The sequence below is a fragment of the Dendrobates tinctorius genome, unplaced genomic scaffold, assembly GCF_039654945.1.
Source record: "Dendrobates tinctorius isolate UK_male_01 unplaced genomic scaffold, ASM3965494v1 ptg000104l, whole genome shotgun sequence".
NCBI classification, from domain to species: domain Eukaryota; kingdom Metazoa; phylum Chordata; class Amphibia; order Anura; family Dendrobatidae; genus Dendrobates; species Dendrobates tinctorius.
In genome coordinates, this window is record NW_027361772.1 from 19,751,368 (window position 1) to 19,776,532 (window position 25,165).

Sequence of the window (25,165 nt, forward strand, 5' to 3'; positions counted from 1 at the left end):
ATGTCCCCAGAATATAAATAATTTGTTCACCAAGCCTCTTAGGTATCACTTTTGCCTTCTAACATGGTCTCCATCATGCTACAAAAACTATCATCACCAAATTGCTCCTGGATCGTTGGGAGAAGTTGCTCTTGGAGGATGGTTAGATCCCATTTTTCATTCTTGGTCGTGTTCTTAGGTAAAATTGTAAGTGAGCCCCCTCCATGGAAGAAAAGCCCCCACACATGAATAGTCTCTGAAGGCTTCATTGTTGGCATCACACAGGACTCATGGTAGTCCTCACCTTTCTTCTCAGGACAATCATTCTTCCAGATGTCCTAAAGAGTATGAAGGGGGCTTCATCAGATAATATAACTTTGCAGGAAGTAGAGATGGGACGACAAAGGCCTGGGTTAAAGTTGCCCTTTATATATTCTTTTTTCTTATGTATACAATGAGATCATTTACCTGTGTAGAACATGACCTTGCTCACGATTCGGCTGATATATAGAAGACTGTAGGTGACACACTGATACATATAAATCCAAATATTTTGACAATTTTATTAAAAAACAAGAAACATGTATTCTCCGTAAACAGAATGATCGGTCCACTTAGCCCAAAATATACATAGAGCATTTATATGGAAGCCTCCCCTCCATGAAAACAGCAGCCATAGATCCAAGGGGAGGCATATAGACTGTGGTACCTACACAATCGCCCGCACACACACCCCGCTGTGCCTTGATCAATATATACACATTCTGTATATAAGCCACACGCAATGAGTTTAATATGTGGACTGCTACATGCCGAGAGGACTTAATTTAAGGAAAATTTATTAAAAATTATTAAACACTGATAATCAGTGATTAAAGTTACAGGCTGGATCTCTGCAGCTTGTCTCCTCAATTGACCCTATGACAATACTTATTGTTGTCCTCACCGACAGGTCATCCCTGGATTCAACTTCCCCCCCCACTAAAAAAATTGAGACTCCAGAATTGCCATTTTTCAACCTCTCTCCCTTATCCAAAGAAAGGCAATAAAAAGTAATCAAAATCTTGTATGAAGTCCATGATGGAATCAATTAAAACTACAGCATGTGATACAAAAAAGAAGACCACACACAGAGCTCTGCAAAGATGGAAAAGTAAAAACTTGTGCATGTCAGAAGATGGAGGCACAACCTAAAAAAATTTTTTTAAAGAAACTTCTGAACTTAAAGGGGTATTCTCAGATTTGAAAGTGATCATAGAATCATAGAGTTGGAAGGGACCTCCTGGGCCATCTGGTCCGACCCCCTGCTCAAAGGAGGATTCGCTAAATCATCCCAGACATATGTCTGTCCAGCCTCTGTTTGAAGACTTCCATTGAAGGAGAACTCACCACTTCTCGTGGCAGCCTGTTCCAATCATTGATCACTCTAACTGTCAAAAAGTTTTTCTAATATCTAATCTGTGTCTCCTCCCATTCAGTTTCATCCCATTGCTTCTAGTCTTTCCTTGTGCAAATGAGAATAAAGATGACCCTTCTGCAATGTGACAGCCCTTTAGATATTTGTAGACAGCTATTAAGTCTCCTCTCAGTCTTCTCTTTTGCAAACTAAACATTATTATTATTATTATTATTTATTGTTATAGCGCCATTTATTCCATGGCGCTTTACATGTGAGGGGGGTATACATAAAAATAAGTACAATAATCTTAAACAATACAAGTCATAACTGGTACAGGAGGAGAGAGGACCCTGCCCGCGAGGGCTCACAATCTTCAAGGGATGGGTGATAATACAGTAGGCGAGGGTAGAGCTGGTCGTGCAGCGGTTTGGTCGATCGGTGGTTACTGCAGGTTATAGGCTTGTCGGAAGCTTCCCAAATCCTGCAACCTTTCCTCATAAGACAGGGTTTGCAGACCGGTCACCATTCTGGTCACTCTTTTCTGAACTTGCTCCAGTTTGTTGATGTCTTTTTTAAAATGTGGTGCCCAAAACTGGACACAATATTCCAGATGAGGTCCCCTATCCATGGGTTAGTAGATAACTGCGGGATCATTGGTGGTCTGACCGCTAAGGCCATCACCGATCCTAAGAATCGGTAATCTGAAGAGCACCGGCTGAATAGTCGATCATGTGCACTGTCGCTCCATCCGTTCTCAATGACACAGGTAGAGATAGCCGAACGCTCCGCTTGGCTTATATAGAGGACACCAATTAGAATGAATGGAGCGGCAGTGCTTATGATGGACCTCAGCTCCATTCAACCCAGGCTCTTCAGAGTCCCAATTCTTGGGTTCGGAGGGGACCTTAGCGGTGTGGGCCTTATAGATCTCTGCGGGCAACATAAGCCAATAAACTGATCCATAAGTCATCTAGGCAATAAATGTTTTATAACCTATTATGAGTGGACGATACTGGACAGCCTGATGTTGGGCCAATTATTGGCTCCTACTAATAGACCAATGTGGTCTGAGCCCTGTCAGCATGCAGCAGTCACAAACCCGCTTCTCCGATTCACACACATGTCCATATATACACTGATGCACCCCTCTAATGGGAGCGCACAACACCCTGTAGTTCTCAGAGTTTAGGTACTCAGGAAATATATGAGCTAAATATGACAACAATGATGACGAGGAGCATGCTGGTAAACCCCATTCTGACATCCAAGCCCCCAATGATTGAGTATACCAGGACAGATACCTCTCTGTAAGCATGGAGTGTAATTATCAGTGCCATAGAAGTGGAGAGTTCTGGAGTTATTTTTTTTTTTTGGAGTTTGTATTTCTTAGTAAAATTTTAATGTAACATTATAAAAGTTTATTTCTAAAACAGTTAAGATGGGAACTAATCATCATCTATCTGGTTGGTAACGAAAACTCCGAAGAGACACTTCTATGAAAGGACGGCGGTGCAGAGAATACTATATACTGCGTGCGCTGCCGCCTGCACGGTGGATGTTATGGGGCAGGAGCGCTTAATAAAGGGTCACTTTGGAGAGCTCAAATACAGTCCGTCCAGATGAACCGTCCAGGAGTCACCTCCAGTCCACCTAGATATTTCCCCGAGATTGAGATGAACAATAAGTCCAGCCAGACCTGGTGCAATTTTTTTTTTGGAAGGTGACACGTATGTTGTTAACGATCTGAAACTTTTGGACACCTTATACATCCATGCATACGCAGAAGGGTCAATTATTGTCACTGTCTACGAGGATCGATATGATGGAAACGTCCATTAGATCCTCAGCCAATGTTCACGCTGGCGTCATTGGAGTTCATTGTATTTTTTTACAGCATGCACTGCGCTCGCCATAAACAATGCTGCCACTCAGGCTAACCATAAAAATGAGTGGGGTCTCTCAGGATTTACCAGTGTCTATTGGAAAGTGTTCTGGTATAGCTGTGACAGCTCTGTTATGGTCTCCAAGTGAACAGAACATAAGAAGGGCAGGCTGTAGACAAAACCAGTCTCCTTCCCCCTCTGGCAGCTAACACTTGGGTTCCTTCTTACTTTCCCTGCACATGAAGTCTTCCTGGCTATATTACCCTGAGACTCTGCTCCTTCCTTGACAAGCAGTCTGTACTGAATAGAGGATTACTTTGCAAAGACCTCACTCTAAGGAGAGAGAATTTACTACAATTCGGCATATATTAGGACTTCAGTCTATTAGAGAAAATAGAGCAGCAGTGTCCCTTGTTCTGGGCATCAGTGGAGTAGTGTGATGGGGGCGCAGGGGCTGGTTGACTTGGATGCTAAATTCTTAAGAAAGCAAAATTTAAAAACAAAAAAAAAAAGAAAGTTCTGGTAGCATCACTAGCGCCAAAGATCCAGGCTAGTGCACATGCCCCAGTCTTATAGCTGGGTACCCATGGATCTCCCGTTGAGCGCCACTGTACTTTATCAGCATCAACATGACACCAATACAGTTGGATTCTGCGGTGGAGCGCGGTGCCATTGTCGGGACCATCACTCTTGGTCCTTTTGGCTCTAAAGGGTCCCAGTGCAGGTGCCATTATGACGTCACTGGATTGCGCCGCCTGTGCCGACCCATTCTGTGTGCAAAGGAGAAGACTCGGAAGCTCAGGTTAGGGGTGGTTTTTTTAAGTGGTTGGCATAAAGGTGACATTATTACTTTTAGTGGATGCACTCAGGAGTCATCATTACTTTAGAGTATTAATTTCCCCTTAGTGCTTCTCTAAAAGAGGGTAATCAGGCAACATTATTTATTTTAGTGAGTACTCAGGGGTCATTAATACAGAGTTTTAGCAAAACACGCTACTCCACTAACTGGTATGGATGTCAGTAGTCATAATATACTTTGCTTTTCAAGCATCCAGGAGAAAGATTGTCCAGTTGTTTTAAAGACATAGGAAAATCTCTGTGCAATATCGCGTTCTTCAGAAGTAACGGATACCGAATCATATGCTGCTCTTACCCCCAAATATGCACCTCTGTCCAAAAATTGCACCACGTGAGGCCGACTTATGATTAATTCTTCCTGAGAGTAGACTCACATAGAAGCATCATTAATGATAACCATTAATAATCATCAATAAATATTCTCTTCCAGATTAGACGCTCATCCATGATGTGCTATTGCGTAAAGCTGAAGGGAGTAACAAAATGGTGCCGGATCAATTGTGTTAGGAGGTGGAGATGAGCAAATTAATTCGGTGGACCCTGGTCTAGCGGCCATGTCAGCACTCTGTGGCCAACGTACGGGCGCCTCATAAACCTGCTCTTACCTTCCAACATCCCCGATTCCTCTCTTGATTAGCCAGCCTTTCTGTACATGCTGACACCACGTCAGGTCAGCTAATCAAAAGAGGAGCCTAGGAATTGATTTGCTCATCTCTAAGAGGAAATTCTATTTTCTACTGCAGTGGAAATACTTGGCTTTCCCTAAATTAGCCATTTGCCATGGGTAATGGAAGGGTGACCAAGAGCGATAAACTGATTGCACCATTTTGTAGGGATTGTCTCTGATGTGACAACCCCTTTAAAAGAGAACGATTCCATAAATAACATTAGATTTAAGAATCAATATAAACAATTCCCCAATATCTGAACTGACTGACAAATGCCCCTTTAACAGTACCAGATGCTACTAAATGTTTCAGCAAGACAGGACCGGCTGCGCTCCAACCAGTGACAGCCAAAGGAGATTTCTACAAATCAAAGAACTCTGTGCACAGTGGTAAAAAGTTCCTGGGAAAGTTTTCGGAGGTTGCATTGCTGAGGCGGTTTGTACCTATAGATAGTGGCTTATTGAGCCAAAATCTAGATATGATTTGTCATTTTGTACAGTTCAGTAGACAGTAGGCAAAAGAGTAGTGCACATTCATTCAGATATGCAGGAACACAAGACACACATAGCCTCTCATATCCTTGCATGCACTCATAGCTGCCGGAGGGAGATTATGCAGACATGGTACCATGTCTTAGCCCACAGCCGAGGAAGAGGTCGTAGAAGACGCCGGAGAAGCCGCACTAGAGCTGTTCCAGAACAACCAGCGTCTCCTGGGTTGTCTCTTCTGGTGTAGGGCCATCTCTTTCTCACGTTCCCTCTGTGCTCTTTGGAAATGGTCTTCTTCTTTCAGGTACCAGACGGGGGGCCAACGCTGTGCCTCTAAGGTCTGCTGATTCTCTGCAGGATATAAACACTTTATGTCAGAGAAGATGAGTGATCTCTACGGCTACATAGATTAGACCTAATCTACAAGGATCTGCAGAAGGTTTCACATGTCTGAAATTCACAGTCCGAGTATGCACTGCAAACACCAGATCGGCCAAAGGTTGTCAATCATAGTCATATACAAGGCTCTTGAGCTCTGGTCAGGAGACCAGAAGCCGGTGCGGACATTGGATTGAGAATGTCGGACTTTTAAAACCAGCCTTAATTTGATAAAGTCAGCCAAGCTTGTCAATATGAAGGGGATGATCCCATAGGTATGGGGAAATAAAAACACCAGATCCTGTCTTCTCCTGGGACATAAGCCCTACAAGACGTAGGCAGTTGCTAATTCTCCTAAGTCAAGAGAGATTTTGAACAGGCCAATAGGCTGAAATTTATATAAAAAATGCAAAATATACACCCAGGCAAACCAAGGTCCATGCAGACACCTGGTTTCTGTGTTAGAAACCCCTGTAAATCAGCCAAACAAAACACAAACTGATTTGATGGCTACATCCTCCTTGATTGTCTTTGATGATGTTTCCCAAATCTGCTGTCATGAAACCATCAACAGTTCATGTCTTAATGGTTTCCCATCTCACTACGTAATGGCGTAATGCTGGGATATTCCAGATATTCCACCACTTGATTGTTGGTGACACAACCTTTCGGACTCACACCTATCCTGAGAATAAAGAAGTTGAAGCGCCGCACCAGTTTTTTCCTCGTCACCTGCTCCATTAAATGGAGCTGAAAGCAGTTCTCTGTACAGTATAGTGTCCAAGAATCTGGGAAGAAGGTACGGCGCTGAAGAAACACAGTTCCCCTTTATTCTCAGGATTCTAGAGTCCATCATTAGGTTATGAAGATATGTCATCACTTGCTAAGACAGGAATACCCTTTTAATTTTGCAGAGGGGGCTTTATGAGCAAAAAGTTTTCTCTATGGGAGAACATGGTCTGTTGAAGTTCATTAAGGGCAGTTTTTTTGGGGGACACTCAAGGGACACTTAGCATGCTTCCATTAACAGGGAATGCCGAGGTGGGTATTGCCTGTAGGTACTGTATGCATTGTGCTATTGTAGGATCAAGTATTTTAACGCCATTACTATACCGCCATACTCACCTGGTGACACCAGCTTGATGTCCCGGGGGAATTTCCTGCACACGCGGTTATAATTTGTGGAGATGTGATGTAAACACCAGGCCGCCAGCTGCTGAGCACCGTGAAACTGAAAGACACAAAGCACTGTATATAGGAACCTCTGGAATAGATGGCTCCGCAGAGGCGGTGCCAGGACATTGGCATATGCAGGCTTGGCAAAGATGATTTGGGATGTGTCAGATTTGGCTACGGCTTTGAAGACCATGGGATGGCAACTTGGCAAATATGACCTTGCATCTTGTACACTAGGTACATGGGGGAGATAAAAGATGTATAATAGGACAATTTGATTTTATGCCCAGGTAAGCAGAGAGGCGGAAGGGCAGATACCTGAGCAGCTTCAAGTAACACAAGTGCTTCCCCGTCAATATCCTTATTATTCAGAGATGCGTCCATCATGACCGACACCGTGTGTCTCTCTGGGAAGACAGAATGAGATGCTAATTATGTCTGTAAAAAAAAAAAATCAATATTAATTATCATCTGTGCTACATCTGCATCTGCAGATTCACCGCACAATGGCGGATATCGTCTTCTTAAACACTTTATGGTAGAATCTCCCCTGACATTCGACATGAAGAGAGAAGAGCCTGCTCCTCTTGTCAGATGGTTAAAAACAACCACGTAGATATGCCGGATTCCCAGATCAGTCTCAGATCTGATTAGGACACTCTTTAGGGGGTCATTTGACTTTTTAACTCCCTGAGAATAACATTAAAATCAATCCAAAAAAATGTTCAAACAACAATGATGTGGATATTTTATTAATGTCTCAAAGACAAATAGACGCCGCATAAATGCAATCTTTTCAGAGCATTTTTACAAGAGCAGAGGATTGAATGAAAATAAAATATAAAACTGTGCTGTTATTGTGCAGTGCTGCTAGGACTACTACGGCGCCCCCTTCTGTTGGCTCTGGTGGTCGAGTACAGTAGAAGGGAGGGTTAAAGGGATTGTCCAGAAAAACAAGTTATCACCTATTCACAGAAAGGGCGCAGTAAGACGGCTGTATAAATAGGACCAAGATTGGACTGCAATCCTCGGACTGGAAGAATACGAAGCTGTCACGCCAGAGTCAAGAGAGCTGCCGGTCAGTCCGTGCATTGCAATCTCATCTTGGTCCGATTTATACAGCCATCTGTTTGTGCCTTAGAGGTGATAACATGCTGATTGGTGGGTGTGTCACTAGTGGGATCGGCGTAGATTATGGAATTTTTATCCCTGACGTTGACGTTTCATCCTTGTTACATAATGGAGCAGCAGTTCATTCATTCTCTAAGGGGCTGCCAAAAAAATGTCGAGTGCAGCGCTCCTCAGCTGCATAGGAAATGAACAGAGTTCCCCGTTCTGCTAACGGTGCGGTTCCCAGCAGTCGGACCCCCTCCGATCAACAAGTATAAAATTAAAAAAATTACTACTCAGCTATTCGAATCCTCGCCATAACTCCAGTGGACCCCGTTCATGTCACTGCTGCGGGATTATGTCCATCAATCATGTGAACACTGTAGCCAATCGCTGATCGGAGTGTAACATTATAATGTACAACATGTGACTACTGAGGCCAGTGACTGGCTGCAGTGTTCACATAAATGATGGATATGATGCCAGTGCTACATGACTGGCAGATACCAGAAGAGTTGCAGTTCTAGAACAGGGGAATAACAGACTGACTGCCTCATTACAGCTAGATTGTCAGACTTCTCCCTAGACACAGCAGGCAGGTGGAAGTCTGCGGAGAAATACAGGTGCTTCTCACAAAATTAGAATATCATCAAAAAGTTAATTTATTTCAGTTCTTCAATACAAAAGGTGAAACTCATATATTATATAGAGTCATTACATACAGAGTGAACTATTTCACGTGTTTATTTCTGTTAATGTTGATGATTATGGCTTACAGCCAATGAAAACCCAAAAGTCATTATCTCAGTATATTAGAATAATTAACAAAAAAACGAAAAGGCTTCCTAAGAATTTAAAAAGGCCCCTTAGCCTGTTTCAGTAGGGTCCACAATCATGTGGAAGACTGCTGACTTGACAGATGTCCAGAAGGCAGTCATTGACAGACTCCACAAGGAGGGGAAGCCACAAAAGGTCATTGCTAAAGAAGCTGGCTGTTCACACAGTGCTGTATCCAAGCATATTAATGGAAATTTAACAAAAGAATTTAAGGAGTGCTGACTTCATAATATGATGCAAATATATTTTTAATTTATTGAAGACAATTTACAAACAGTTATAGAGTAAATAATCATAGGTGAACAAAGAGGATTTCATATAATCACCCTAGGAATATAGAGTAAAGGGTTTGCATTGATCAAATATCAAAAGACATGATATATCCAATTATTCTGGACTATCAGAATGGTGAAACCTAAGGTGAAACAATAATGATAAAGTGCAAAGTACATACAGTATGCCACATTGTCTCAATGCTCAGATCAATGTAATCTACCCATCATAAAATGCAAACCCTTTACTCTACATTCCCAAGATGATCATATGAATTCCTCTTTGTTCACCTATGATTGATTATGTACTCTACAACTGTTTGTAAATTGACTGCAATAAATAAAAATATCTTTGCATCATATTATGAAGTCAGCACTCCTTAAATTCTTTTGTTAAATTATATATATTGAGTTTCTTCCTTTTTCATTCTTTGGATTATAATTTTCCTTGACAGTAACTATGTTATTGCCATTTCTACTTACCTTAGTTATTATTCCTGTGTATCATTTAGCATATTAATGGAAAGTTGAGTGGAAGGAAAAAGTGTGGTAGAAAAAGGTGCACAAGCAACTGAGATAACCGCGGCCTTGAAAGGATTGTTAAGAAAAGGAAATTCAAAAAGTTGTGGGAGATTCACAAGGAGTGGACTGCTGCTGGAGTCATTGCTTCAAGAGCCACCACACACAGACGTATCCAGGACATGGGCTACAAGTGTCACATTCCTTGTGTCAGCCACTCATGACCAATAGACAACGCCAGAAGCGTCTTACCTGGGCCAAGGAGAAAAAGATCTGGACTGTTGCTCAGTGGTCCAAGGTGTTGTTTTCAGATGAAAGTAAATTTTGCACTTAATCTGGAAATCAAGGTCCCAGAGTCTGGAGGAAGAGTGGAGAGGCCACAATCCAAGCTGCTGGAGGTCTAGTGTGAAGTTTCCACAATCAGTGATGGTTTGGGGAGCCATGTCACCTGCTGGTGTAGGTCCACTGTGTTTTATCAAGACCAAAGTCAGCGCAGCTGTCTACCAGGAGATTTTAAAGCACTTCATGCTTCCCTATGCTGACAAGCTTTTTGGACATGGAATTGTCATTCTCCAGCAGGACTTGGCACCTGTCCACACTGCCAAAAGTATCGCCTGACCTTAACCCAATAGAGAATCTATGGAGTATTGTCAAGAGGAAGATGAGAGACACCAGACCCAACAATGCAGAAGAGCTGAAGGCTGCTATCACAGCAACCTGGGCTTCCATAACACCTCAGCAGTGCCACAGGCTGATCGCCTCCATGCAACGCCGCATTGATGCACTAATTGATGCAAAAGGAGCCCAGACAAAGTATTGAGGGCATTTACTGAACATACATTTCAGTAGGCCAACATTTCGGATTTTAAAATCATTTTTCAAGCTGGTGTTATACAGTATTCTAATTTACTGAGATAATGACTTCTGGGTTTTCATTGGCTGTAAGCCATAATCATTAACATTAACAGATGTAACACCCCTTTATGGCTACCACTGCACCCTGGGTGTTATGGAGGGTCTCACCTCTTCTGTACGCAGTGCCTCCACCCGAATCTTGATTGGAGCTCTGTCTCTGGGCTGCAGAAGGACAGTTATCTTCTGCCAGGGGCTGATTCGGGAAACCCCTGCCACAGCTCGGTACACACTCAGGAAGTTTAAAGGGAATCTGTCACCCCTTTCTTGAGATATCATATAATGATATCATTCAATTGTGTGTCACATAAATATTCTCTTAGTACTTTTGCTTCCCCCTGACCCCGCACCTTTCATGCATAAATACCTTTTTTATATCGGTTCAGATGTATGTAAACTGCCACGGTCTGGTCCGATGGGCGGGGCTTATTCAACTGCTCCCCCCCTCCCTGTCTTGCTCTACACAAGAAGAAATGCATAGAGCAAGACAGGGAGGGGGGGAGCAGGTGAATAAGCCCCGCCCAGCGGACCGGACAGCGGCAGTTTACATACATCTGAACCGATATAAAAAAGGTATTTATGCATGAAAGGTGCGGGGTCAGGGGGAAGCAAAAGTACTAAGAGAATCCTTATGTGACACACAATTGAATGATATCATTATATGATATCTCAAAAAATGGGTGACAGATTCCCTTTAAGGGATGGAATCTCCAGCGCTGGACTTCAGTTAAAAATTCATCATTTATTGGAAATTCTTAAAATCGGACAGAAAAAAGAATGAATAAGGACATACAGGCAGATGGGGTCTCTGGTGGTCTCCAACCAACGCGTTTCGACCTAGAAGGTCTTACTCATGGTTCACACTAGACCAATACTGACGACTACAAATAATACAAAGACTGATAAATCACAGGTGTTGGACAAAAGAATTAATGAAAATAGGGTGTATCCCTACCAGTTAACTCTTGCAAAACACTCAGCCTAATGTGGAGCTGAAATATACATTAACCCTTTTACCATTAGTAAATGAAACAATGTAAACAAAGACTTATCGGAAAAACAGAAAAAAATATATAAAAACTAATGAAAAGATATCATAAGAATATAATGAATGGCAAGAAAATAAAATAAAAATGAAAAAAAAACCAAAAAAAAAAAACCTTCATTAATTAATATAATATTAATAAACAAAGTAACAATCGTAAAAATTATCAAAATAACCAGAATTAAATAGGACTAAGTAAATGTAAATATACAGAAGAAAATATCAATCTAATTGCAATATTAAATCAAGTCGTTTGTTCAGACCTAATGGTACTCTTGCATTTAATTTAAAAATCCAGAAGGATTCACGATTTAATAATTTTCTCCTGAAATCACCTCCCCTAGTAGATCTATAGACTTTCTCTATTGCTATAATTTTGAGACTATCAGTTTTACCTCCATGAACAGTTTTACAATGAAAAGAAACTGCTGAGATATTATAATTGTTGCTGGTAGCTTCTGACAAATGTTTCCTAATTCTCTTTTTAAGAGGTCCTATTGTACAGCCTACATATTGTAGGTTACAAAAAACGCATTCAAAAGACAAGTTAACTGGTAGGGATACTCCCTATTTTCATTAATTCTTTTGTCCAACACCTGTGATTTATCAGTCTTTGTATTATTTGTAGTCGTCAGTATTGGTCTAGTGTGAACCATGAGTAAGACCTTCTAGGTCGAAACGCGTTGGTTGGAGACCACCAGAGACCCCATCTGCCTGTATGTCCTTATTCATTCTTTTTTCTGTCCGATTTTAAGAATTTCCAATAAATGATGAATTTTTAACTGAAGTCCAGCGCTGGAGATTCCATCCTTTATTTTGCTTCAGTCAACGCCCTTGATCAAGGTGACTCCGTGCGCAGGAGGACTATGGATCGCAACTGAGACTGGTGAGCTGACCTCCCCTTATTTTCCCTATCCTTCTACAACTAGATTCCCTTTAACAGATTTATTGCTATGAAGCAGTATTAAAATGGATTTACAGAAATAAACATACAATGCGATTTACTGCGCTCTATAAAAGTCATATACCCATCACAGACTAATTAAACCCCAACCCTGCAAATATAACGTGGCCAATTCCCCCTCTTTTGCATTTACTCAGTCCGACCGTTGGGGCCCTGTTGCCGCGGATGTTGGCGCGCCAAGGAAGGTTGGCGCGCAAAGTAGAAAACGTAGGTGCACTTAAATGAATGTTGCTGTCAATAGTCTCGGTTGCAGTGTACTCACTGTAAGTCGCGCTGATAGAATCACAAGTCTCAGCAGAACACTCACTGTGTCTCCAACAATTGGAGGATTCTTTAGACTCCAGCTGAGGGCTGCAGGATTTAGACCTTTATCCGATGGGAGTACTGGCAGGACTCTCTGGATCTTTGCTCTCTCCGGCAACACTGGTATCTCCGCGGGGTCCCCCACACTCTGCAACTTAGGGGAATCAAGATCCACACCGCTCTGTTTCTCATAACCAGCAGCAGCAGCCACGTTTTCTCTCCTCTCTATCTTTACTTTCACTTTCTCCTCAACGTCCTCCCCCAAGTCCCTCCTCCTCCCTTCTTCTATCATCTCACTGGAACAAGGATCCCTGGGAGCTGTAGTCTTCTGTCACTCAGGAGAAAAACGATTAGTGTCTGTAGGTCCCTGTTTAACAGCCACTGCAAAACTCTTCTTAGAGTCTGTAAGCTCCAGCATTCCGGTAGATGCTCTAACAGTTCCCTGTGCATGTGTTACACAGAAATAAACACCTGAAATAGATCAGTCTGTAATGACTCCATATAATATATGAGATTTACTTTTTGTGTTGAAGAACTGAACCGTGATTTGGTTGTGCTCAGATGTTATCCTAGTGCAGTGCGATATTTTCCATGCGCTCACTGACTTGCATGGTAGAGGGCAATGCCAAACTCGGGCATGCTGCAATTTTTTCCTCGGACTGAGGAAAAGAATCAGACATGCATGGCCCATAGGATATCATTGGTCCATGTGCAGTACAAAGTTCTGTCGGATCGCATTCGGACCGAAAATCCGGCCATCTGCACGAGTGCTGTTAAAGAAATCTCAGAAATTGGAATTGGAGATTAATGGTGTCCAAACCAACAGTACCTACCCATCCCTTACCTGTCAGTGCTACCAGATGTGGCAGGCAGAGTCGATTCGCCAGTATAATGAGGTCCAAGGGGTCAAGATCGAGTCCAGCGGTGAACTGTCCAGTATACAAATACTCTAGCACCGCACGCATACTGCCTCTGGAGCTGTATGGAAGGACTACCTGGACATAGAAAAGATTAGCTATAACACTACTATTATTGCTATACATCATGTAAGCCATTCAGATAATTATTTCTGTACTAATAATCCACTATGGGGTTTATTTTCAGACCATTGACAAGTCGTCTAGGTGATATTCTTGGGGTGCCACTGTCAGACCCCCACGACCCAAAAATGATTGCTTTTTCTCAGTGAGAGGGTAGTTGTTACAATCCAGGTAGATGGCAGAGCTCATGAAAATGTTAGTTTCTATTGAGGCCAGTTTCACATGTTCAACATTCATGATCCGACAATGGATCTCGATGATCAGACCAGTCGTGGTTCCCTGACCCGAACTCAAGACCCTCATCGGCATACGTGAGCCTGTTGAGTTCTGGTAAAGAGACCTGCGTCCGTTCTGAAAATTGTAGTCTGTTCTCAGATAATGAATGTCGGACATGTAGAATAGTGAAATGTTTTACTTGGTGCAATAGAAAACTGAACAAACACACATACATATGATTATTTATTTGTTCTTTTGGTGTGCTGATCATATTTATTTAAGATGAATAAGGTTTAAGGTGATCCCAGTGTATATGGCCTGTGGCTTTTCTCTATTTATCTTTAGTTCTGTGTATTAACAGGCCTCAGGTGTATCCCTCTTACTTTGTGGTGTCCTCCTGTACTAGATTTAGACAAATGTCGGCAAGTGAAACTGAGCAAAGCAATTACTAAGTATGAAGTTGCCCTTGTTTTTGGGGTTGGTGGGGATCCAAGCAATCAGAACCAGCACTAATAACATGTCTAATTGTAATCTCATGCCAGAAAAGTCAATAAGGGGATACGGTTAATGATCAGAATTACTGATCTATTGAAAATATGGATGATGCCTCCGCCGTCATACACGATGCACTCAGAGAAACGGCTCACAAGCTCTTTCCTGGCAGATGAATCACGCTTGGTAGGTGCTAACCCTAACTCTTTACTACGAACACCACAAAAGACCTGTCATTTATTGATGCTCTGTGTCATCCAGCCATCGTTATTTGGCCCTTAAGGGCCCGTTACACATAGCGATATCGCTAGCAATATCGCTGTAACATCACTGATTTTGTGAAGCAGCAGCGATATTGCTAGCGATATCGCTACATGTGATACTTACCTCCGACCGGCTCCCCCACTGATTATCGCTGATCGTGCGAGAACGTCCTGGACCATTTCTCGTCGGGCACATCCTGATGGGCTTCCTGTGGCGCCGACGAGCGACGCGTGGACGCGGGCGGGAGGACGTCAGGATCGCCGCGTCTGACAGGTAAGTAGCGACCCCCGACCGCTGCTATGTCTCTGGTGAGATCTGCCTGTTTGGCATCTCACTAGCGACCACTTAGCGATGCACCAGCGATCCATATCGTTGTCGGGATTGCTGGTGCATCGCTAAGTGTAACGGTACCCTTAGTCACTTAGATCCTCACGATAATCAGAGTTATTCACTTCACCTGTCAGTGGTTGTAATGTTTTGGCTAATCAGTTTATCTAATTTTTCTATCTATGTACACTAAAATTATTGGCAAACACATCTAAATAATTGAATTCAGGTTTTTCATTCAGTCCCATTGCCCCCGATGTATAACATCCGGCCCTTTGTCTCTCTGTTTATATCAGCCGGTCTCTCACCTTCCCAGTGTATAACATCCGTCTCCTTGCCCTCTGGTGTATAACATTGGCAACATCATGGGCGATTTCAACATCCCCATTGCTCTTCCCCTCTTCCCATCTGCCACTCACCTTTTGTCTCTAACCTCCTCATTTGGCCTTTCGCAGCTTACTAATTCTCCAACGCATGAAGACGGAAACTCCCTCCACTTGGTCTTCTCTCGGCTTTGTGCAGTGGATGATTTTGCAAACTCCCCTCTACCGCTCTCTGACCACAACATTCTTTCATTCTCTATCAAGAACTGCCAGGCTGCTCAGGTCACCCCCACTGTCCATACTTATAGAAACATACAGGCCATTAACACCCAGAAACTCATGAAGAACTTGCAGTCTTCATTGGCCCCTATCTCCTCCCTCTTATGTCCTGATTCTGCATTGAAGCATTACAATGAAACATTTCAAAGTGCCCTGGATGAATTTGCACCTCCTATACAGTACATAGAACACCACAACACAGACGGCGACAACCCTGCCACACCCTGCAAACACGTTTCCTGCAGCGGTGCTCCAGGTGCGCCGAACGTCTGTGGAGAAAATCCAATCTACACGAAGATTTCATCCATTATAAGTTTATGCTTAGAACATACAACACTGCCCTTCACCTCTCTAAACAAACCTATTTCAACACCCTCATCACCTCACTGTCCAATAACCCTAAACGTCTCTTTGACACTTTTCATTCTCTACTCAACCCAAGAGTACAGGCCCCAACCACGGAGCTTCAAGCTCACGATCTGGCCAATCACTTCAAAGAAAAAAATTGACCAGATCCGACAGGAAATTATCTCCCAATCACCTCATACCATGCACTGTCCTCCCTCCCACACTGCATCTAGCTCACTCTCTGATTTTGAACCAGTCACAGAAGAAGAAGTAAGCAGGCTCCTTGCATCTTCTCACCCAACCTCTTGCACCAGTGACTCATTTCCGTCACATCTCCTCCAGTCCCTTTCCCCTGCTGTCACCCCTCATCTAACTAAAATATTTAACCTCTCTCTTCTGGTATCTTTCCCTCCTCATTTAAGCATGCCATCATACATCCACTACAAAGCCATCCCTCAACCAAAACTGTGCCGATAACTATAGACCTGTCTCTAATGTTCCCTTCATCTCTAAACTCCTGGAACGCCTGGTCCACTCACGTCTTATCCGCTATCTCTCTGATAACTCTCTTCTCGACCCTCTCCAATCCGGTTTCCGCTCCTTACACTCTACTGAAACTGCCTTCACTAAAGTCTCTAATGATCTACTAACAGCTAAATCGCATGGTCATTACTCCATGCTAATTCTTTTGGATCTCTCTGCAGCATTCGACACTGTGGATCATCAGCTCCTCCACACTATGCTCCGTTCCATTGGCCTCAAGGACACCGTTCTCTCCTGGTTCTCCTCCTATCTCTCTGACCGCTCCTTTACTGTATCTTTTGCTGGCTCCTCCTCCTCTCATCTTCCCCTTACTGTTGGGGTTCCTCAAGGATCGGTTCTAGGCCCCCTTCTCTTCTTTTTGTATACTGCCCCTATTGGTCAAACAATCAGTAGATTTGGTTTCCAGTACCATCTCTATGCTGACGACAACCAATTATACCCTTCTTCTCCTGACATCACGCCAGCCTTTCTAGAAAACACCGGCGATTGTCTAAACGCTGTGTCTAACATCATGTCCTCACTATATCTGAAACTGAACCTGTCAAAGACTGAACTCCTGGTGTTTCCTCCCTCTACTAATGTACCTACACCCGACATTGCCATTTCCGTCTGTGGTTCTACTATTACTCCCCAGCAACATGCCCGCTGTCTTGGGGTCATACTTGATGCCGAGCTTTCCTTTGCCCCCCCACATCCGATCACTGGCTCGCTCTTGTTATATGCACCTCAAAAACATTTCTAGAATTCGACCTTTTCTTACTTTTGACTCCGCAGAAACTCTTACTGTTTCTCTTATTCATTCTCTTCTGGACTATTGTAACTCTCTTCTAATCGGTCTCCCTCTTACCAAACTCTCCCCCCTCCAATCTGTCTTGAATGCTGCTGCCAGGATCATATTATTCGCCAATCGTTACACTGATGCCTTGTGCCAGTCCTTACACTCGCTACCCATCCACTCCAGAATCCAGTACAAACTTATTACCCTCACCCACAAAGCTCTTCATGGCTCAGCACCACCCTACATCTCCTCCCTTGTTTCAGTATACCACCCTACCCGCGCCCTCCGTTCTGCTGATGACCTGAGGTTAGCATCCTCAATAATCAGAACCTCCCACGCCCGTCTCCAAGACTATACACGTGCTGCGCCAATTCTTTGGAATGCACTTCCCAGGTCAATACGATTAGTCCCCAATCCCCACAATTTTAAGCGTGCCCTGAAAACGCATTTATTCAGACTGGTCTACTGCCTCAACACATTAACCTAATCTATCCCTGTGTGGCACAGCCAAAAGTTTTAACCATAACCAGGTTCCCCGCATCATGTTCCCACATGCTTTATGCATCTATTAGCCCTCTGTGTCTGTACTGTTACACACTTAACATTATAGCTGGTCCATACAATCAGGGCAATTGTTACCACCCACCTTTCGTGTCTACCTTTTTCCTCATAGATTGTAAGCTTGTGAGCAGGGCCCTCATTCCTCTTGGCATCTGTTATGATCTATATGATTATTGTTATGCTGTAATGTCTATCGTCTGTACATGTCCCCTCTGAAATGTAAAGTGCTGCTGAATATGTCGGCACTATAGAAATAAAATTTATTATTATTATTATAATTAACATCTGTCTCCTCGCCCTCCGGTGTATAACATCCGTCTCCTTGCCCTCCGGTGTAATACATCTGGTTTCTTGACCCACCAGTGTATAATATCCAGCACATCACGCTCGGTGTATAATATCTGGCCCCTATTCCCTCAGTGTATAACAGCCAGCTCTTCGTCCTCCCGTGTAAAACAACATCCGGCCCCTCACCTCCATCCCTCCGGTGTATAATATTCAGGCCATTACCCCGGTGTATAATACCTGACTCATCACCCCTCAGTCTATAACATCTGGCTCCTTGCTTCCGGTGTATGACATCCATCTCTTCGCCCTCCAGTGTAATACATCCGGCTCCTCGACCCACCAGTATATAATATCCAGCCCATCACGCTTGGTGTATAACATCTGGCCCCCCATCCCTCAGTGTATATCAGCCAGCTCTTCAACATCCGGCCTCTCACCCCCGATTTAGAACTTCTGGCTTTTTACCCTTCAGTGTATAATATCCAGCCCCTCACCCCCTGGTGTAAAATATCCAGCCCCTTTGCTCCGGTGTATAACCTCCGGCCCCTTGACCCCATGTATAATATTCAGCCCCTTTGCTTCCAGTATAAAACTTTCGGCCCCTTGCCCCCAATGTATAATATTTTGTCCCTTTGACGCTAGTGTATAACCTCTAGCCCCTTGCCCTCGGTGTGTAACATGTGGCTCCTTGCTCTCGATGCATAACATCCGGCCCCTCAAACCCCAGTTTACAACATCCGGTCTCTCACTCTTCCCGCCCCCCCCACAGTGTATAACATCTGTCTCCTCACCCTCCGGTGTATTACAACCGGCCCCTCGCCCTTGGAGTCTAACATCTGGCCCTTCATTTGCCCGGTGTATAACATCCGTCTCCTCGCCCTCAGGTGTGTTACATCCGGTCCCTTGCCCCCTGGTGTATAATATCAGGCCCTTTTGCCTCCGGTCTATAACCTCCAGCCCCTTAAGGCCCCTTCACACATAACGACATTGCTAGCGATATCGCTAAAGCGTCATCAATTTTGTGACGCAACAGCGATATCGCTAGCGATCTCGCTACATGTGACACTTACCTCCGACCGGGCTCCCCACTGGATATCGCTGATCGCGCGAGATCGTCCTGGTCCATTTCTCGTCATCGGCTTCCTGCTGGCGCCGACGAGTGACTCAATGGACACGGGAGGAAGTCGTCATAGAGCTGCCATCTGACAGGTAAGTAACGACCGCCGACCGCTGCTACGACGCTAGTGAGATCTGCCTGTTTGGCAGCTCACTAGCGATCATTTAGCAATGCACCAGCGATCCTGACTGGGTCGTATCGTTGTCGGGATCGCTGGTGCATCGCTAAATGTAACGGTATCTTTACTCTCAGTGTATAACATCTGGTTTATCGCCCCCGGTGTATTACATCCGGCCCCTCATCCTCGGTGTATAACATCCATCTTCTTTCCCCCCCCGGTGTATTCCATCCATCTCCTCATCCAACCCCTCGCCCCCCGGTGTATAATATCTGTCCACTTTGCCTCTGGTGTATAACCTCTGGCATGTTACCCTCCATGTATAACCTCCGGCCCCCCGCCATGCCGTCTGTTTTTACTAACGTGTAATAAAATGGCTGGTGTTAAAGATCTCACTGATACCAGCGCTGTCCTGTAACACCGGTGTAACAAGTCTAAATCTTCCCCCATCACCTGTGAGGGATATAATTGAGAAGTAGAAGGAACCACAGCAACTCAGCTACAAAGTGGAAACTCCGTAACGTTACAGAGAGAACATGACCGGCCGGACCTCAACACTATCCAAACACTTTTGGGATGAACTAGAAAGGAGATTGCTTCTGTCGGGTCAGTGTCTGACTTCACAATTGCTCTTCTGGATGAACAGACACCTCCAAAATGTTGTAGAAATCCTTCCCAGAGGAGAGGAAGATGTTACATCAATGTTTATATACATACATGCTAATATATGAATGTACATAGATTCTTAGCATATTCGGCCACACCAGACATGACTCATACGCAGGATGATACCGCGCCAACATAAGCTGCCTGCAGACTAAAAGTAATGGACTCGCTGGTAATTTCCTTTTGTCACTGGGTGACAAACTATTGTGAGACGATTATAGAATATTAAGTACGTAATATCCTCTATGTCTGTGCGTAAATTAGCCAAAAATAACAGGGAATTTATTTATGGAGAAATGAAGAAGACTCCACAACAGTAGGATTTATACAGTGTCGGGGGTGAATTCCTCAGTAATTGACTGGCCGCTTATTTATACACGTTGGGTCGTTGTTTGGGAGGCTAGATGTAGAAATTAGAGGAGGAAAGAGTACTATATTGTGCACTTACCGACATTTTGCAAGGATGTTAATAATGCATAGCTATAAAGAAAGAGGAACCACAAATTATTTCATGTTTCTTACCTCAGAGGTGCTGCTTTCCAAAAAGGGTCCACCAAACATGGCGGACATCCAGTCGCAACCTGAGATGAGAAGTGGTTTATGGGCATTTATGCTCCCATCGTCCAGAACAAAAGTGACATCTAATGGAGAAAAAAAAAAGGGAAAACAATGACCGACGAAAAAGCATAAATTACCTACTTAGATTTCGAACAGATTAACTTATAAGGTATGACAGGTTGTAATTGGAATTTATTCAGTATTTTTTACAGCAAAATTAGTATTGTAGAGAATACTCTACTGTAAAAAATACTGGAAATAAGGTATTATGCAAGTGACAAATCCATCGATTCACATAGATTTGACAAATCACATCTCATGCATTTGAATAATGTTTCTGTGAGACCATTTATATACGAATAATAAAATCTAGCTGCTGTGAAAATGTATTCCTTATATCCGCAGAATCCATGTGGGAAAGCAAAGGATTAGTCACAGTGAATGACATCAGGACTAATCCTCATGTGGTTCTGACGCACAACCATAGCAAAACTGCGGCATAAATGCAAATGTAAGTCATGAATCTCTCCTACAGATGTAAATGGCGTTTTTATTCTTCTATGGCAACATGTAAATAAGTCCTAAAATGTGTGCCGAGATTGGAACCACAATATATGAACACCTCAGTCCCATAATATATACAGTATATCTTTTCATGGTTCCACCAGACAATTCTCACCAGAGAAGATTCCTTTTGTCAGACACTCCTTGATACGATTGCTCCTTCTGACATGGAAAGCTCTAGTGATCTCTTGGTTCATGAAGGCCTCTCGATTCAAGATATTTGCCACCATCATACGCAAGTCAAAGACTTCCAAAAGCTCAGCAATGTGTGCCACCTCCATCAGCTCGGGCTCTCTTTCGTCCAATCGGCCAGTGTATAAATATTTCAGCACGGCTCTGAATGGTCCAGACCTCACCGAGCTGTCCATCTTTACCACAGTTACCCTTCTGGCCCGGTAGCCAGGTGGCTCCTCCAGAACTCCACTTCGTATGCTTTCAAATGCTCGACTCCACCCTGACAAATCTCTATCTCCCTCTCTACCCAAAGTCCCATCACTGGCTGAGGTTCTCATTCCTCCTCCCTCTGTTTCCGAGCCCTCACAAGCATCAAAGCTAGAGGCACGTAGAAGGGGGTCCCTGGCTTGAGATGGTTGATCTCCATCCTCCATTAGGAAAAGGTCACAGAATTTCGAGGAAGCCGTGGAGAGGTAGATGCGGTGGGCGTAGATACGAATCCTTTCTTGGACCACCAACACCACATCGGCACAGGAGGCTTCCTCTAAAAGGTGTCCAGGATGATCTTCACTCTGAGCAGGAGGATCAGGCACTATGATAACAGGTGGAGGGGGCCGGGGAGGAAGAAAGGGGGCTTGTGGTAGAGGTTTGCGTACACTCCTCAAGTGCGACTTCCAAAACTGTAAGTGGCGACGAGATATGAGTGCCGAACGGATGGCGTTATCGAAAACTTCCTTAATGCCACATTGCGCCACCACGCTGGTTTCGTAATAGGGAATGCCAAGCTCTTTGGCTACTTCTCGACCTTTCTCTGGTGGAAGAATCTCTTGGGCTCGAATTGGCCTTAAAAAAGAAAAAAAGAAGAAACAACGATGAGAACAGGTGAGAATCCATATTTAACCAAACTCCACCCAAATTCTCGGCCTAACTCCAGCCCAGCAGCTGAGCTTTTCTGCCCCATTTTTTCAGCGATTGTCAGCTTCTTAGCACCTGAAAACCCACCAAATCAGAACTTCTGACATTTCACTATGGCAAAAAGTCTTATAAAACAGTATTAATAGGGAACAATTTTTCTGATGGTGCCTGACACAGTCCGCCTATTTGTTGGGGTCTTTGATTGGGGTACCACCATTTCTACACTGCCATTTCACAGGCTGTTTGGAGGCATAATCCTGAGGGATTTACCGATATATATCTCTGATGGATGCCACTATATGTGTTTAGTGGTATCTGAGTCCCTTAGACTTCTATGTTTCAAAAAAAGTGTGAAAAAAAGTATACGTCTGCATGGAATATCACAACAACCTGAGCTATATCAAACAGCCGAAAAAAAGGTATACCGTCACATATCAGCCTAATGGAGAGCAAAAAAACAGTCTCTTGGCCTCTAATTAAGGCCTCTTTCACACTTCCGTTTTTGACAATCAGTCAAAATCCGCTAAGTTTTGAAAAAAACGGATCCGCAATTTTTTTTGCGGATCCGTTTTTTTCCCCATTGAGTTGCATTACTGGTGGATCTTGACTGATGGTCATCCGTTGGATCCGTTTTTGTGAGGATCCGCCAAATTTTTTTCATCCGCCGGCATGCCTGGATGGACCCTGCAACGTTTTTTTGTGGTTGGATCCGCATTTTCCAGTGCGCATGGCCGGAGAAAGGAAGTCAGGGAGAAAATTAACCCTGAAATCCTTTCTGCCGGAGGAAAAAAATTCATTCTCTCTCTCTCTCTCTCCTTCCCGGCCAGCGGTTCCTTTAAATCTCCTCATTCTGCGGATCCGTCTAAAAATGGATCCTGTGGCATCCGTTCACATCAGTTAGGAACGGATCCGCTTGTCCGCCTTTTTGGCGGATTTTAACTGACACAAAAAACTGAAGTGTGAAAGAGGCCTTCATTCATACATCAGCGTTTGTTGATGGTGGGTTGTTTGAAAAAACAAACAATGGATTGAACGCAACCACATTACATACTATGGGGCTGTTCACATGGCAGATTTATTTTGCTGACCGATGGTCCAGATAAAAAAAAATATCCTACTTTGGTCTTTACCAATGTGACCCATTGAAGTGAATGGATTCTCCAAAAAATGACAGCGCTTGGATGTTATCCATCCATGTGCTTTCCATTTTTCACTCATTGCTCAGAGAAGCTTGGAAAACTTCCATTTTTCTTTCAAACAGGAAAAAACAGATAATATATAGAAATGGTAAAAATGGACGCCCAGACCAAAAAAAACGGAAGAAAAATGGATTCAGCACTCCATTTTGCAGATTAGAAAACAAAATAAGATGTGGAATAAGATACAAGCTGAATAGGGGCCTAAGGCTGTGTTCACACGTGGCATTTTCACAGCTTTTTTTACTGTTTCTTTCTCTGCACTGCGTTTAACAGATTTCAAAAATCTCATGTATTTTTTTCCATTTGTTTTTTTTAATTTCCTACGTGCCTTGAAATCTGCAGCATGTCAATACTTGCAGAGTTTTTGCAGCGTTTTTCACCCATGATAATAGTTTTTTTTATGTGCACTCGGTCTGCAAAAAAGCAGGATATGTGAAGCTAGCCATAGACAATAATGGATATGTGATATATCCATGTAAAACACTGGAAAAGATCACATGTGCATTGCTATTACACTGTGAGGCATTATATTAAGGATCCGGTGGGTGAGCAGCTAAGCTGAGGAAGGACGACTCTTTAGCACTGCCAAGTGGCTTCACATTCTCGGCTCAACATGGCACCAACGCACTGACATTTAGGATCGGACAGGTGTGAGGCAAGAGCTGACGGGCAGCATTAGCCAGTTGTTCGCTCATTTCAGTGTCTCGCTGAAGGATTGGCACTGATATGAGGAATATATTATTAATGTAATTACCCACAAACCTTATAACATTTAAACATACAAAAAAAATGACAACCTTGCCAGTGGGCGTCGGGCGCGGTTCACTGCTTCCAGATCAGCATAGCGAAGGTCCAGTTGGCAGCCAACCAGTATGACAGGCGCTCGTGGGCAGAAGTGCTTTATCTCCGGGTACCACATAGTTTGGACATGCTGCAGGGAGTTGGGGTTTGCGATGGAAAAACAGAGAACAACCACATCTGACCTATAAAAGACAACAGAAAGGGATCATAAGCGTAGCATACAACAGGGTGGGCTGAGAATGGAGAAATAGGAGGTGCCGAAACCCGGGTCTGTGCCTTAGGGTCTAAACACCCACCTGGCACAAAAAGACACTGGGGTTATAAAGTGATAGTTGGGGAAGCTATTACAGATTTTGCAATTGTATCTGTGGCGCCCCTGAGGCTCAGTCGCCACAGAGGTACTGCACCTTCTCCTAAGGTGTAGTGCCCCTCCATCCAGGTAAGGTGGGAACTCCTTTCCACGGTCCAACACTCGCACCCCACACAACAGAGTAGTTCTGCACAACCACGTAGCAGCTTAGTACTTAGAGAGAAGCAGAGCACCTTTAGTGGTTCCCTGCTTGGAACACTGGACATGCTGGAAGGTGGGTGGAGTTTAGATACATAAAGGAGTGGGAAAGTGTAGGATTACAGGTCAGTCTGACAGAATTTTCGGCGGAGTAGGAAGTCACTTGGAGAGGAGTGAGGATCCCTGGTAGAAGGAATGGAGGAAGGAGTGCTGTAGCTGCCTCAGTGACCTGAGCCAGTTGGCACGGGAAAGGAGGAGAAAGACGTAGAACTGCAACCTAAGCTTCCATAGAAAG

The 25,165-nt window shown here is 43.7% G+C and overlaps 1 protein-coding gene across 2 annotated transcripts in view; it reads right to left on the minus strand.

Annotated features, from left to right (window-relative positions):
* Positions 1-522: 522 nt before the first annotated feature.
* RHOBTB2 (Rho related BTB domain containing 2) overlaps positions 523-25,165 on the minus strand; it is a 50,404-nt gene continuing 25,761 nt past the window's right edge. For both annotated transcript variants that reach the window (XM_073588900.1, XM_073588901.1), the window contains 7 exons: positions 24,359-24,544; positions 21,389-22,290; positions 20,674-20,792; positions 13,636-13,786; positions 7,148-7,236; positions 6,779-6,884; positions 523-5,626 (listed from right to left, as the gene is read on the minus strand). In XM_073588900.1, coding sequence (XP_073445001.1) covers positions 5,421-5,626; positions 6,779-6,884; positions 7,148-7,236; positions 13,636-13,786; positions 20,674-20,792; positions 21,389-22,290; positions 24,359-24,544 — 1,759 coding nt within the window. In that variant the 3' untranslated portion in view covers positions 523-5,420. The remainder of the gene's footprint in view (positions 5,627-6,778; positions 6,885-7,147; positions 7,237-13,635; positions 13,787-20,673; positions 20,793-21,388; positions 22,291-24,358; positions 24,545-25,165) is intronic.